General features: G+C 56.5%; 1 protein-coding gene and 1 long non-coding RNA gene across 2 annotated transcripts; both read right to left on the bottom strand.

The window, feature by feature from the left end:
* Positions 1-1,947: 1,947 nt before the first annotated feature.
* Positions 1,948-6,633, bottom strand: LOC146432899 (uncharacterized). The gene is made up of 2 exons (XR_014854368.1): positions 3,383-6,633; positions 1,948-2,121 (listed from the first exon to the last, which is right to left on the bottom strand). It is a non-coding gene; the product is annotated as an uncharacterized LOC146432899 (long non-coding RNA).
* A 1,991-nt stretch (positions 6,634-8,624) lies between these two features.
* On the bottom strand, positions 8,625-15,834 carry UBL7 (ubiquitin like 7). The gene is made up of 13 exons (XM_085071040.1): positions 15,750-15,834; positions 15,434-15,497; positions 14,678-14,896; positions 14,127-14,246; positions 13,482-13,564; positions 13,278-13,362; positions 12,599-12,656; positions 11,140-11,273; positions 10,663-10,712; positions 9,860-10,027; positions 9,386-9,508; positions 8,934-9,088; positions 8,625-8,851 (listed from the first exon to the last, which is right to left on the bottom strand). The coding sequence occupies exons 3-12, from the start codon at positions 14,859-14,861 to the stop codon at positions 8,951-8,953; spliced, it is 1,143 nt and encodes a 380-aa protein (XP_084927166.1). The 5' UTR covers positions 14,862-14,896; positions 15,434-15,497; positions 15,750-15,834; the 3' UTR covers positions 8,625-8,851; positions 8,934-8,950.
* Positions 15,835-16,000: the final 166 nt, after the last annotated feature.

Raw genomic sequence — 16,000 nt, 5'->3', positions numbered from 1 at the left:
AGCACGAGGTTTGCGCTGAACTTCCCGCAGAGGCTGGGCAGGGGAAATAAAGGTTGGGACGAGTGAGATGAGAGTGGAAATAGGGCTGAGAATAGGAGCAGAGAGCGGTGACTTAAGGGGGTGGTTAAACACAGGGGTGTGCCGGGGCCGGATCCAGGTAGGGAGGCAGGTGTGGAACATCTGGATCAGGAGAGGAACAGCTGGATCGGGAGCAGAACAGCTGGATCAGGATCCCCTGTCAGGAGGAGCAGGATGCAGCAGGGCTGCAGCGCGTCCTGCGTGCCAACAGGAAAGCGCCACTCCTAGGGCCATCAAACACCGTCACTGTCACACGCCCGTGTCCCGAACAATCGTGCCAGCGTGGCAGGAATGACATCCCTACGTGGATGCGAACACGCGGGGATGAAGGTGAGCCGAAGGTGAGCCCTTCCCGGCCATCCCTTTGTGATGCAGATGCTGCCCGAAAGGACAACCCCAGCACGACCTTTGGGAAGTCGCCTGCTTTCCCGAAGGTGCCCCGGGAGAGGCCGGGAAGGGCCGGCAGCCTTTGTGCCGCCGGTTCCTGAGAGCAGCGGGGCATTCCGAGCACGGAGAGAGAGCCGGGACGTGACCGGAATGGGAGAAGCCCACCGGCAAGGCGCAGGGACGAGGCGCAGCTGCGCCCTTTAAAGTCGGGATTGAAGCTCGGCCCGGCTGGTGGAGGGATGAGCAGGGGCAGGGCAAGGGGGCATTCTGGAGGGATCGAAAAAGAACAAATTAATGAGCCGGCTAATGGTGAATTTTCAGGAGCCCCAGGGATTTCCCAGCGCCACTCTGTGCGTGTGGGTTCATCTTTCTCCTCGGCCACGCAGCTGCTGGGGTAATTACAGGGGGAGCACACACACTCATTCTGCTTCCCCACTTCTGGACGTGGTGATTCCCGGCAGGGAAGTGCTCTGTGCTCACCCCAAACTGCCCCCAGAGGCAGCTGTGGTTCCCTGCCTGCACCCTGAGGTGCTAGACCCTGCTATCCCTTGGTTTCCAGCAGGGAAAAAAGGGATTTTCTTCCTGAAAAACACCTAGAAGGGTCTTTTGCCCCTACCTGACACAGCTGAGGGCTCTGTGTGGTTTTAACTTGAAGCTGGGGAGGTTTGTTCCATCTGCAGGTAAACACAAAGTTCCTGTGAATAAAATTTAGCCTGAAGCTCCCTCAGGACTTTAGGAACGTTCACAGTATCCCAGAATGGTTTGGGTTGGGAGTGACTTTAAAGTGCATCGTGTTCCAACACCTTCCACTATCCCAGGTTGCTCCAAGCCTTGTCCAGCCTGGCCTGGGATACTTCCAGGGATAGGGCAGCCACAGCTTCTCTGGGAAAGCTGTGCCATCCTCACAGGGAAGGATTTCTCCCTAAATTCCCATTTAGACCTGCTCTGTTTCAGGAACGTGGAGAGTGTGGGAAAACTCTGGATATTGAAGAGTCTTCCTTCAATTTGAGCTCCCACCCAAAGCTCTCTGCCCTCTCTCCAGGAGCTCAGCTGCCCTCACTGTCCCTCCGTGACTGAGCAGCCAGGAGGAAACTTGACTCCCAAAATCATGAGATCAGCGCCTGGAAAAGCGATTCCAGGATACACAGAGCACACTGGGAACACAACCCACAGGAAAACCCAAACCTGCTGAGCTCCCCACAGCCAATTGCCAGCTTGCAGGAGGTGCTGGACACATCCAGGAATGAGGGACACGTTTCCCAAAGCAGGGAAACAGCTCAGAGAGACAGTTTGTTTGCTCAGGACCTCATGCCATCAGCTTCCAGGCACGGGCTCAGCCCTTTCCTGCAGAAATTTCCATCTGCTCCATTGCAGGATCAGAACTTCCCCGGCACAGCTTTTTCCCAGATCATGCGCCTCGGTTCCAGCATGGATCAGGAGGCAGCCTCCCCCAGGAATCTTGTCAGAAGCATGAAGCACAGATTTTTCCCCGACAAGGAACAGTTTTATTCATCACACGCCGAATGTTTGTGGCCCAGGCAACCCAGCTACCACGAGAGCTCGCATTTCACTTGGCACCCGAGCAGCCATGTGGGGATGTTTATCCACAGAACCAGATCCATTACCTTCCCTCGACCTCAGCCGGGAATGTGACCCCTGGAAGCACAAACACTGGCAGATCTCTCGTGGAAAAAAGGCACAAGGAGGCAAATCAGGGAAAGCCAGGCAGGATCTGTCCTCTGCTGTGCCATTGTGAGTGGGGTGTGACTCTCACAGCCACCAGGAGGGACCCTGCTGAGCTGGACAAAGGGCTCAGGGTGTTCTTCACGCCTCTTGCCCATGATCCCTTCCCAGACAAGACTGGCATGCTGCATGTTTTGGCCCAGAGCTGGAAAATCCTGTGCTAAACCCGATGGCCCAGGAGCTCAGGACACAGCTGGGAATGCCTTTGGAAGATCAGAGCTCCCTTCCCAGCTTTTTGGGAACAAGCTGACTGGATTTGGAGTGGCAATCAGTGCAACTCCCCTCGCAGCTCCTTGGGTGCTGACAGGCCCTTCATTCCTCAGCTGACAGAGCGAGGAGGGAGGCAGCAGAGCAGATCACTTATCAGCTGCTGCGTTTTCTGTTTCCACACCCAAATTCTCCCCCTCCAGCTTCTGTTCCTGGCAGGAAGCTCCCAGAAACCCTCAACCATCCCTCCCCAAGGCCACAGCCCTGCAGGGATTGGGAGCTTCTTCAGGCTCATCTCTTTAAGCTGGACCGAGTCTGGAAGTTGTGATGAGTTGATCCAACTTCCCCGCTTGGTTCTGTCACAATGTCACAGCACAAGTGCCACCAGAGGGGCTCAAACGTGCTCAGTGCCACCCCCAGGGCTTCACAAACCACTCAGGAAAGGGGTGGAGGAGCCACGTGGCCCCCAGAGAAGATTTCCCAGGAGATTTTGCCCCCTCAGAGATTTCCCGGTAGATTTCGCTAGGAGGAAACTTGTGACCGAGCTGATTTGCACTCAGTGATTTCGAGAACAGCACAAAACCCCAGCCTGGGACTCCCCTTCTTCCTCTGCCTCCCAGGAAAGCCCAGGGGCTCGCCCAGGCACTTCCAGGCCAATTCAAAACGGGATTCACTGGTCACAGGACTGGCCACAGCCCACCCTTGGCATCAACCCCCCAGGGGAGAATTCCCAAGGGCTCTCCTGTGGGAATGGCCACATCTCAGCCTCCCCAAAATGGGATTCCCGCATCTGCCAGCAGCACCACGCCCTCACCAAGCTGATAAACCCCTTTTGCCAGCCCCATCCGAGCTACAAATCCTCCTGCAAACACCTAAATTAAGGTTGAATCCCTCTGCAATCTGCCTGCCGTAACATCAGCTGGAATTTCAGCCCGCATTTTTCTGCAGGGAATCAAAACAATCTCACCTGGTTCCTGAGAAACCAATTCCAGCTGCTCCCGGGAAAAGTGCCAGAGCCCTCTGAGCTGGCCAGGCTCATAAACCCGAAAAGTAAACTCTAGAAAAAGTCAACTCCTTCCCAGCTGACCTTGGAGCGCTCGAGTGCTCCCATTATCTGTCTCGCCAGGAAGGGAGAGATAAGGGAAAAGGGTTTGTGTCCTGCTCCTCCCTCCCAGACAAGGAAAAAGGGTCATGTCCTTGTCCTCCTTCTGACACCAGGAAAAGGGTCCACATCCTTCTCCTCCTTCCCAGACAAGGAAAAAAGGTCCACGTCCTTGTCCTCCTTCTGACACCGGGAAAAAGGGTTCATGTCCTCCTTCCCACCAAACACGGGAAGTTCTCCAGCTTTTCCAGGACAGGGCAGGGTCTCCCCATGGGCTGAACCCCTCATTTCCCCCTGGGCTGGGCAGGGAAGATCTGTCCTCCCACCCTGTGTCCCATCTGGCCTTCACCTGCTGGTTCTGGGGCCGGTTTGTCCCCAGGGAGCTCGTTTGGGATGGCAGGAGCCCCAGGGTGACAGAGGAAAGCAGGGATGAGGAATCCCCAGCAGGATGAAGGGTTGTGACCTCACCGAGCAGACAGCAGCTGGCAGGGTCTGGGATGATTAAATGGTGTGTAACCGAGAATCCTCCGGGATCAGAGCGTTTAATGACAGCCAGATAAACCCCGGGAAGGAATCCTGAGGGAACAGGATGGTCAGGAATCCTTCCCTTCCTGGGAGCAGGGCAAACAAAGCCTCCCCACAAAGGGGAACCCTGTGGGGTGTGCTGGGCAGGCTCAGCTCTGCTTCACCCACAGGGGACAATGTTCTTCCTGGCTGCCTTGTCCTTGTCACCTCTGGCACCCCAAAATTAACCCCAAAAGCATTATTGGCACCACAGCCCCACAGCTCCTCCCTCCAGCTGCTGGGGCCACTCCTGGGGGGACACAGAGGCCACAAACTCACCTGTTTAAAGGAAAAAATTGTGTGGGGTCTGTTCCCAACACCCTGCAGCCAGCTCTAAATGCCCCCAAGCCTCAGAAAACAGCCAAAACCTCTTAAAAATCGATTTTTTTTCCTGCTCCCCCCGTTCCAAAGCTTTTCTCCAGTCTTTTCTTGGCCTCTGCAGGGAGACTGGGAATTCTGCCTCTTATCTGGTGCTTTGATGGCTCCTGGAGTGGAACTCAACACCTGAATTAATTCATCCCTGCTGAACCAGCAGACCCTGCCCTTAAATCAGCGAGGCATTTATTTCAGAGATAGAGAAGGGAAAAAAAACCCTCTCCAAGGGATTTTGGGACACGTTTATGGATATTAGAGCACTATAAATATAAAAGGGAACATAAGGAAATACAAATATTCTCACAGGGTGACATTTTCGGTCCATTTCTGCTTTCCCCAAGTTAAAATAATTTTCTTAAAACCCCCCCCTGGTTTTCATTGTGCATCACATGGGCTCTCAACTCTGTAACCTTAAAAGGGTGCTTTGAGGGCTGAGATCAGAGCTCCTTTTTCGTCACTTCTAACAGGAAAATGGTGATTCACACCAGGAAAGGGATCAAATCCCACAGGACATGGGTCACTGGGAAGCGGCTCTGTGTCACCTGCCCCAGCTCTGGGCTCTTACCTCATCAGTTGTCTCAGCATCAGAACTTTCCTCCCAAATTTCCATGAGGAAAAGTAAAACCAAAAGGTCGTCATTACCAAGAACATCTTGTCCCCTCCCACAGCCTGAACCAGCACAGAGCTGAAAAAAAGAAGAGAAACTAAAAACTATGGCGTGTTTTGGCCTTTCCTCCAAGGACAAAACTGGAGCAGCCAGGAAACCACGGAGTGCTCTGCAAATAAAGAAAACTGATGGGCAAAGGCTCTGCCAGACAAACCCCTGCTGGATGTACCTGCCAGGCTGCCCAAGAAAACCCTGGAGCTCTGGGAAAGTCACCTTCACTGGGATTCTGGAACTGGGAGGAGCTGGGGGACCGAGGTGTGGAGCCCCAGGATGTGATGGGAATAAACCAGGAATGCTCAGAGCTGTTCAGCTGGGGGGGAAGCAAGGAATGACCATTATTCCATGGAAATCTGTCCATCACGAGTCCTGTGACAGCAAAAATCAGGGCTGAAGGGCTCGAAACTTGGGTGACTTGTGCTGTGCTGCAAGGAGCCACCCCCAGCCACCCCCAGAGCAGGGCTGCGTGTGTGCTCGGGAACAGGGAATGGCTCCAACACCAACGGCTGCTCCCGGGAGAGATCCTGGCACTGCCTTCCCACTGCATGGCAAAGCACAGCAACAGGGAGCTGGGGGCTCACACAGGTTGAGGCACTGCAAAAGCCAGCCAGGAGATTCATCTCTGTCTGCATTCTGCCTTTTTGCTGGAATATTACCCTCCCTACATCCCTTTGCTCCTCACAGAGATAATCAGCCCAAAATGGGAGAGCTGAGGAGAAGAACAGCTCTGGAAAAGCAGAGCACACATGGTTTGCAGAGCCCAGCCAAACCTCCAGGTGTCCAGCGAGGGTCAAGCACCAGGATAAATAACAGGATTATGGAAAACACGGCAGGAAAAGCAGCTGCTCCCAACCCTCCCTGCTGTAAACAGCCGCTGCTGCAGCTTCCCCTGTCAGCCCCGCAGGAGGGAACGGAACCAAGAGCTGCTCTTTGATGTCAGAAACACAAGGGCCTTGCTGGCACTGGGGAACTGCAGCCTGACCTGTCCTCTGCCAGGGTCACCAGCACTTCCCAGTCTGCTCACAGTGAGGCCTGAGGCTGGGCTGGTGAGCAGAGCGGGGTGGAAACCGGGCCCAGGGGCAGGGTATGGATAAAGTGAGACCCAGCCAGAGCAGCTCCACTCTAATCCATGTGGGAGAAGCAGCAAAACGTGGGGCAGGAGGAGGGGAAGGTGCAGGGTGGTGGCAGCAGGCATGGACCACGAGGAACAGGCATGGCAGGTTGCTCCCAAAGAGTGGAATCTGTCACATTCAGCCACTGACAACTCAGTGACAGGGACCTTCAAGCCATCCCATTTCACCCCAGTGGAATGGGGCCAGTCCTCAGCCTGGCCAGGGACACTTCCAGGGGTCCAGGAACAGCCACAGCTTCTCTAGGCACCCTGTGCCAGGGCCTCAGCATCCTCCCAGGGAAAGATTCCTCCCGAATATCCAATCTCGTCCTGCAGTTTTAAAGCCTGTCCTCCTGTTTCTGCTGCTCCATGTCCTCGCAAAGCCCTGCGAGCATCACTTCCATGTGCCAGCACCAGGAATGTGCAGTCACCAGGGTGGCTGCAGAAGCACTCCTAGCTCCCTGTGAGCTGCCCCTCTCCCTGCAGCTCTCCTCCAGCCGGGCAGGAGGCAGCCAGAGCCTGTTTCCCCTCCCTGCAGCTCTCCCCGTGCCTGGTTCCCCAGCACGTCCCTCCCAGGCATCGTGAGCGGCGGCGCTGCCAACTTCTCCTCTGCTGCAGCCAGCACGGCCAGGGAATGTGCCTGAGCGGCTGCTCCCAGCCAAACACTGCCATTTGGGGAAGGAATCAGGGAAAAGTCACTTCCATCCCCAAAATTCAGACTGTTCCCAGCTGTCTGGGGGCGTGGGGAGCAGAAATAGCAGCAAAAATGTCTTCGTAACGAACGTGGGTCAACATGGGGATCAAGTATCCTAAAGTAAGGTGGAAAATACCATTTGGGACACCCTAAATTGAGAATAAAGGTGGTACAGGGAGGCAAACTGGACATGCTAGTCCCAGAGCTGCTCCAGGAGAGCCTGCAAATGCTTCCCAGCTTTGGGCAGGAGCATCTGTGATCCGGCTAATCCGCAGTTATCCCGGAGGATTGGGGCTGCCAGCAGGGCTGGTCTCCCCTCGTGGGGAAGGGAGGGAGGGAGGACGCTGTGCATATGCTCCTTCCTGGCCCTGCAGAGGCAGGGCTCCAGGGATGGGAAGGGATTAATCGGTTTTCTTACACACAAAATCCCGTGAGCACTGAGCTCCGAGTGCGTGCCGCGCCGAGGGCAAGGACCCCGAGGGTGGCTCGTCAGGAAAGCCATTTACATCCATCACATCTTATCTGCTACAGCCTGAGGCACAAAAGCAGCCCCTCCCTCCCCTGGGTATTAATCCTCTCGACAGGATTACAGCCTATCAGTGCCGGGCTCCCCCAGAGAACAATCTGCATTTGCTGGGTGATACCGAGATGGTATCAGCGAGGATCACAGAGCTCCGGAGGAATTAGAGGGCAGCCCGGGCGGCCTGGAGGTAAAGCAGGAGAGCGGTGTCACAGGCGCGGTGGCATCTGAGGAGAAGCCGCTCCGGTTTTCATGCCTCGTTAATCCCAGAGCCTTGCCAGGCCCAGCTCCAGGCCCGGCTTTTCTCAGCTCCCACTGATTGCAATTACAGGCAAACGCCTTTAATTGGCTTTGCAGCAGGGTCCTGGGCAGGTGGTGGCACCCGGGATTGGAGGGCACAGCAAACGCTGGCTGCAGCCAGAGCGGGCTGTCAGAGGCACTTCCCCGGCTCACACTCGGCCCTGTCATTGCTTTGTCACTGTCACCTCGCGGTGGCCGTGAATTGCTGTGCCCTCAGCAGCTGGCAGGGCAGTGCCCTCTGCTGAAAGCACCAACTCCCACAAAGGCAGAGCCTTTCCCCCAGTTCCAGCTCCTCAGAGATGTGGGACACAACCCGGGACAGATCCCAACCCACACCCTGATGCCTGTTGATTTTTGCCTTTTCTTTTTTATATACCCTTTTATATATTTTATATACCCCTTGTATATTTTCTGTAGCCTTTATGCATTCTTTGTACCCTTGGCCTACACACTTCTAATTTTTGTAGTCTGACATTCTAACTTAATGTTCTGCAAGGCAGAAAAACCAAACATTCACAGTAAGAAGCCAAAGAACTCTATGCTATCTCAAAACTCGAGGTTTTAACCTTAGTTAAAACCTTCTCTCTATAAAATCTTTTATAAACTGGACTCTAACCTCATTTAAGGAAGGTTTCTTTAAAATAAAAGAATATTACTTCATTTATAAAGTTTCTTACTAAAATATTCTAAACAAATAGACTAATTTACAAAGTCCATAAAATTGTATACACATTATACAGTGAGCATGCATCTCAGCATGTGCCACCTCTGAAAAGCTATGCACCTAAAATCCTATTAAAATACCAAAGTAAAACCCTTTTACCCCTTTAACCGTGCCTACCTCATAATTCTAAGACTAGCCAAAAGGCAACAACAGCAGGAACACAGTCCATTTAATGCAGGGGGAGCACAGGGTGGGCCAGGAACAAAACAGCAGGCAAAGGATGTGCTGACAGAACAAATGGTGCAGAGCTGAAGGGGCCACATGTCCAACACTGAGCCACCTCTTCCTTTCTCCATGCTGGACAAAGCCCTGAGGTCCCATCCCTGGTGGCCAGAAGGAGCAGGTTGGAGAGAGGACCTGGAGCTGCCCTCAGTGCTCCCAGCTGGAAAAACAGGAAAGGAGCAGCCACCCCCCAGAGCACCCCCATGCCCAGCAGCAGGCACAGCTGCCTCAGTGCCACTCACCAGCCCAGCAGGAGGATTTAGGGAGCCCCCCCAGCAAAGATGAGCTCCAGGGCAGCCTGGATGTCCCCTCCAGTGGCCTGCAGGGCCCTCAGGCTCAGCTCGTCGTCGTGTATTCCCATGTCTCGCAGCTGCTGCAGCTGGGGCTGCCACTGGCTCTGCTCGCAGCAGAGGAGAAGGGAAGGGTGGATGTGAGAGCCTGAGCAGGAAAACCTTTCCCACTGCCCACCCTCCCACCTCAGCCAGCTCCCAGCCCCACTGTTTTCAGTGCAAACAGCTCCTGAAAGCACAGAGTGACGCTGCAAAGTCCCCAAATCTACCACCCCTCCGTCTCATTTCCACCTAGAACTTTGGCAGGGTCTGTGCTGCCCCTTCCAGCTCCCATCCTGCCATCGGCAGCAGCTGGAGAAGCACCTGTACCAATGGCATATAGGATTCCAGAGGCTGGCACTGACCTGGAGGCTGGGCTGCCCCGAGGCCTGCAGGGCATGTTGCAGGGCCTGGCTGAACAGGTCGTTGGTGATGGGTGTCCCTGACTGGACACTGGATGACATCGGGGACGTCCCAGAGGAGTGGCCCTAGGAGGCAATTGTGCATGGATCAGGAGAAGGCTGCCAGAGCACCCCCCAGGCCTCAATCCCACATGGAAGAGAGCTCAGCCTTGAGGGAACAAAGGCTCTACATGTCCAAGAGCCGAGCCAGGCTGTGCTGGCTGCTCCCTGGGTGCTGGGATCATATGGAAGAGGTGGATTTCCATGAGGAAATGAAGCAGCCAGGTGTCCCAGACCCAACAAGGCAGGTGCTGGCTGTCCCCTGGGTGCTGGGGCAGGATCAAATGGAAGAACTCATCCCTGAGGGAATGAAGAGCCAGGGGTCCCAGAGCTGAGACGGGCCCATCCCTGAGGGAATGCAGAGGTGGCTGCCGTTACCTGGGTGCCCGGGGTGGGGGTGTGGGAGCTGCTCTCGGGGGTGCTGGCCAGGGCCAGGGCGGTGGCTAGCTCACTCTGGGTGATGGGCCGGGGTCCTGCAGCCCCTGCATAGCCCAGCGAGGCTGGGCGTGAGCCAGACGTGCTGCTGGAAGGGGTGGACCTCGTGCTCTGCGTGGAGAGAGAGAAAAGAAAAACACCAGCTGTGATGTTGGGGTTTGTGTCCCAGCCAGACCTGGCTCGTGCCCATTCCCACAGATCCCTGTCCTACAATGCCTGAAACTCCCAAGTGTGGAACTTTTGAAAGACAAACATTGAAGTGGGATGTGCTTTTTCCACACAGTCAGCAGTGTGGAAACCTTTTAATGGCAGGAAACCTTTCAATCTCTCATCCACCAGCCTCAAACATGAGTGTTACTAGCCTGTGACAAAACAATTCCCTGCTGACACACACTTTTCCTACCCAAATATCCAGCTGCTCTTACAGAACACTTTGGAGAGGAAGACTGCAGGAGCACAGGGACCAACATTCCCATACTTCACCCTCATCCAGGCACAATTTTGGCCATGAGTGAGTTTCCTCTGCTCCATTCTCCTGTTGTGAGTTCAGCACTGAGGAAAACTCTCTCCTGAACAGCATGGAAGCAGCCAGGATCAATATGTTTGTCTCCACAACCCCCTGGGGAGCCAGAGCAGCTTGTGCTGTTCACCAGATGGGAGGGGAAAAGCTCAGGAGCCTCAGGGCTGGAAGTTAAACCCAAATTGCAAACCCTAAAACATGTGTTCCGCCCAGCCAGGCTGCTTACCTGGTGGAAGTCATCTTCATCATCAGAAAGCCCCTCAAAGAGAAAGCCACCTGCACCAAAAAGGGGAACAAAGAGATGGGGTAAACTGACAGGAATTTGGCACAAGATGAGAATCCTGTGGGGTTTTTGGCTGAGCTACCAGGCTTCAGCTCCGAGTTCCCCTCCCAGCCCACCAATTCAGGATCCCCTGATCCTACAGCACCGAGTTCCCTCCCAGCTCACCCATTCTGGGATCCCCTGATCCTACAGGTTCTGCAGCACTGAGTTCCCTCCCAGCCCACCCATTCTGGGATCCCCTGATCCTACAGAACATGGATCATACAGCACTGAGTTCCCCTCCCAGCCCACCCATTCAGGATCCCCTGATCCTACAGAACATGGATCATACAGTGCCGAGTTCCCTCCTAGCCCACCCATTCCAGGATCCCCTAACCCCACAGAACACAGATCCCACAGCTCCCCCTGGGCTGGACGTACCTGGCATGTCCCGGTAGGAGCCCGAGGCCATGGCCCGGGAGGATGTGTCTGGGGCTGGCAGGGGGGTGCTGCCAGCCACCGAGTGCAGCACCAGGACGATGGCATTCACCAGGGCAGGGTGAGCTGGGATCAGCCTGGGCACAAACGGGGTCAGGGTGAGGGGTGGGCACAGAGGAAGCCAGAAATCAGCCCTGAAATGGGGCACAGCCACCCCCACCACACCCCTGCCCTGGGGCCTGGCAGAAACTCCTCCAGGCAGCCAGGGATCCTTCTGGAGACCTGTCCACGGTTCACCAAGGATCCCTCTGGAGACCTGTCCACGGTTCACCAAGGATCCTTCTGGAGACCTGTCCACGGTTCACCAAGGATCCTTCTGGAGACCTTCCCATGGTTCACCAAGGATCCTTCTGGAGACCTTCCCACGGTTCACCAAGGATCCTTCTGGAGACCTTCCCACGGTTCACCAAGGATCCCTCTGGAGACCTGTCCACGGTTCACCAAGGATCCTTCTGGAGACCTGTCCATGGTTCACCAGGGATCCTTCTGGAGACCTGTCCATGGTTCACCAGGGATCCTTCTGGAGACCTGTCCATGGTTCACCAGGGATCCTTCTGGAGACCTGTCCATGGTTCACCAGGGATCCTTCTGGAGACCTTCCCATGGTTCACCAGGGATCCTTCTGGAGACCTGTCCATGGTTCACCAGGGATCCTTCTGGAGACCTTCCCATGGTTCACCAGGGATCCTTCTGGAGACCTTCCCATGGTTCACCAAGGATCCTTCTGGAGACCTTCCCATGGTTCACCAAGGATCCTTCTGGAGACCTTCCCATGGTTCACCAAGGATCCTTCTGGAGACCTTCCCATGGTTCACCAAGGATCCTTCTGGAGACCTTCCCATGGTTCACCAAGGATCCTTCTGGAGACCTTCCCATGGTTCACCAAGGATCCTTCTGGAGACCTTCCCATGGTTCACCAAGGATCCTTCTGGAGACCTTCCCACGGTTCACCAAGGATCCTTCTGGAGACCTTCCCACGGTTCACCAAGGATCCTTCTGGAGACCTTCCCACGGTTCACCAAGGATCCTTCTGGAGACCTTCCCACGGTTCACCAAGGATCCTTCTGGAGACCTTCCCATGGTTCACCAGGGATCCTTCTGGATCCCATGTTAACTTTCCATGGTTCCCATCTCCCACATCCCCTCATGGGAGCAATTCTCTGCTGTGAGCAACCAGATCCACGTCTGAATCTGGAGGTGATGACAGCCCTGCCTTCAATCCAAGTGGTGAATCCCTGTTCCCTATGCTGAGGGATGAGTACCCCAACCTGGATATCGGTGCATCCCCACTAGCAGGCAGGAGCAGAGCTCTCTCCCACCCAGAGGGAGGCAGCTGACCCAAAGCTGACCCACAGGGACACAAAGGCACTGTTGGGTCACTGCCCCAGCCAGGGGAACTTACGTGTCCAGCATGTTGGGGTCTGCAAACACGGAAAACAGATCTTTGTCCTGCAGAACTCCTGGAAAAGCCCAGGAAACACAGTGAGACAGGATACAAGAAACAGAAGCTATGCATACAAAAGCCACAAGGACAAATAGGAATTGTTTTTCAGGAACTGAGTCATAAGTAAACAATACCAATACCCTTATTGTTTCTCTGAAGCCTTTGTGCTCCTGGAGGAACTCTGGGTGACAGCCACGCACCCAAGGGTGGGGCTTTTCCAGCAGATCCCATGGGGGCTCCACATCAAGGGCAGGATGGCCCCATGCACCCTGCAGCCAGGCTGTGACTGCACCCAAATTCCACCTACCTCAGACTGGTACCATCCCAGAACAAGCAGGTTCGATTTAATGAACAGTTTTGTAGTAGGAAAAAAGCATCCATTCCTCCCTTCCCTAATCCTTCTGAAGCCAGCATCTCTTCCCAAGGTTCCCTAACCCTTCTGAAGCCAGAACCCATCCACAGATATCAGCAGTGGTGCACAACTGACACCTGAGCAGTCACTGACTCTTACGCTCCACAAAGGGACAAAAAACATGGGATTTTTCCAGGCCAGGGGAACCCGGATTTGGCTCTCTCTACCTTCCCCCATCAGGAGTCAAACCTTTCCTCAGATCCTCTGGATCACAGCTGGACTCACCCAGAGCCACAGGGTCGCTGCTAAGGCCGGGAGTTGCCACAATGATCTGATCCAGGGATTCCTTGTTTCCCAGCATCTTGAAGACCTGCCAGGGAAAGCAGAGCAGATCAGGAATGTCACCCAGCCAGGCCCTGCCGTGGGATTCCCCCAGAGGGAGGGGACAGCCGAATTTCCACTGGGAACACAGCAAGGAGCCCCACTCACGGCATCTCTGTAGGCAGGGCTGCTGTGCAGGGCAGTGTGCAGGACACGGAATTCCCGGATTGCTGCCACCTTATCCACAGGCTCTGAGGGAAAAACACCACAACAAAACACAGCTCAGCCTCTGTCAGCCCTCACAGCCATCTGACAGCCCACTGGGACTTCCATGGTGCAACAGGGCTGCTTTAACATCGTCGGATTCAGCGCAGTTACTGCAGAGTAACGATTTACTGCACTCTCAGCTCATAAAAATATACAGGAATATCCTCCTACACATGCCATTACAGGAATGCCAACTCCAACTCCTCGTTTTGTACAGTCAGGCACAGCAGGAGCACACAGGAGCCTGCTCATCCCTGGAGCTTTGCTCCAGATTCCCTGGCAACGCCCTAAAATGGATCGCAGGCAATTAAGGAAGGGATGATCCCCCTCCACGCGGCACAGCTCATTCCTTAGCTCTTCTGTCAGCAAGAAAATTAACACCCATGTGCTGCTGGAAGAGGTGGGGAGTTCCCAAACAAGGGGATTCATTCCTCTGGAAACATCCAGAGCAGCCTCCCAGGAGTGAATCCTGAGAGAAGGTGTTCCTCACTCCCTTAAAAAAACACCTCCCAAGGAGATCCAGGGGTAACCCCCACAGTTCCTCACCTGGTTTCTGGTCAGGCTCAGGCCAGGATTTGCGCAGGACATGGACGGTGGAGCCGGACTGGATTCCATAAAAATCCAGGGTTTGGTCATCCCTCAGCTTCCGGCCACAATAGATCAGGTCTGGGGGAGAAACACCTGCAGCCTCTCAGGAAGGGCTAGTAGTCTCTAGGTGTGATTTAGAGCCCTAGGGGTTATTCAGCAGCTGTGGCTGCTCCATCTGGCCTGGGGATGATACAGGTAAGCTGTGGAGCTGAGGATCTGGAGGGAAATCATGGAGCTGAACTAGAGGAGGTGGCAGAGTCACCTTCTGTGTAAGAGTCAACCTTTCAGCTCTCATGAGAGCTCTCACAAGGACACGGAGAGATTGGGAAGCCCAAATATTCCCTAACAAGGGCACTGACACGGCTGGAGCACTATGATCCCAAGGAAACAGGGAACCAACACCGAGCCCTCCCACCACCAGTGTCAGCAGGAGGATGCCGTGTCCCGGCCGCGGCGAGGACAGGCCAAGGGTGTCCCCAAGCGGCGGGACCGCGCCAGGCTCCACGCACCGATGAGCTCGGGGTCCGGCACGGATTCCTGCAGCTTGCCCGTGATGAGCTGCTTGAGGTGCGAGATGCTGCAGCCGCCCAGCGGGCACTCGCCCAGCTCGGTCTCCGGCAGGCGCAGGATGGATTTGGGGGCGAGCGGCTGCTCCGCCAGCTTCACGGCGATGTGCCACTCGGGCAGGGCCATGGCGGCTGCCGGGCGGGTCCGGGCACCGAGCAGCTCTGCAATGGGGGACACAGCCGGGTGAGGCGCCCCACACCCACCGAACCCGCACCGGCTCCAGCCCCCGCCCACGGAACCCCGGGGCCAGCTCCGCTCGGAAGGTCTCGGCACCGCCAGCCCCAGCCCCGATCCCCCGGTGCTCAGGGGTCCCAGCCATGCGCCCCCCGGCCCAGCTCAGCTCGCAGGGTGTCCCGGCACTGCCAGCCCCAGCCCGATCCCCCCGGCGCTCAGGAGTCCCGGCCTTGGCTCCCCGCGCCCCCCGTCCCCATCCCTCGATCCCCCCGGCACTCAAGAGGGTCCTGACTGCGCTCCTCGCCCAGACCCGACCTCCCCTCAGCTCAGGGCGGTCCCAGCCGTGCCCCTCCAGACGCTCGGGGGATCCTGACCGTGCCCCGCCTCAGCTCAGGGCAATCCCGGCCATTCCCCCCTCAGGCCGCCCCTCAGCTCAGGGGGGTCCCGGCTGTGCCCCCCTCAGCCTCCCAGCGCGCAGGAGGTCCTGACCGTGCTCTCCCCCAGACCCGACCGCCCGCTCTCACCTCAGGCGGGTCCCGGCCGTGTCCCCCAGCCCCGCCTTTGCCCCCTGCCCAGCTCAGGGGGTCCCGGCCGTGTCTCCCAGCCCCGCCTTTGCCCCTGCCCAGCTCAGGGGGTCCTGGCCGTGTCCCCCAGCCCCGCCTTTGCCCCCTGCCCAGCTCAGGGGGTCCTGGCCGTGTCTCCCAGCCCCGCCTTTCCCCCTGCCCAGCTCAGGGGGTCCTGGCCGTGTCCCCCAGCCCCGCCTTTGCCCCCTGCCCAGCTCAGGGGGTCCTGGCCGTGTCCCCCAGCCCTGCCTTTGCCCCTGCCCAGCTCAGGGGGTCCTGGCCGTGTCCCCCCCAGGCCTTCCCTCAGCTCGCGCTGCCTCACGGACCGGAAGCGGCAGTGCCGCAGCAGCGCGGTGCGCGCTGGGAAATTGAGTCCGGCAGAGCAGGCGGTAACGCCCCGCCCCCGGTGGAGACGCCGCTGATTGGCTGGCCCCGCCACGACCAGCCAATGGGCGGGCGGCCGAGGGTTTAAAGGCAGCAGCGCGGCGAGGGGCGCGCAGCTCGGTGACACTCCCCTGCCACGACTAC

Source organism: Lichenostomus cassidix, chromosome 10 (assembly GCF_008360975.1).
Source record: "Lichenostomus cassidix isolate B80296 chromosome 10, HeHo_3.0, whole genome shotgun sequence".
Classification (NCBI taxonomy): Eukaryota; Metazoa; Chordata; class Aves; order Passeriformes; family Meliphagidae; genus Lichenostomus; species Lichenostomus cassidix.
Note: the sequence above shows the minus strand (reverse complement) of the source record. Positions and strands in the feature narration are given on the sequence as shown.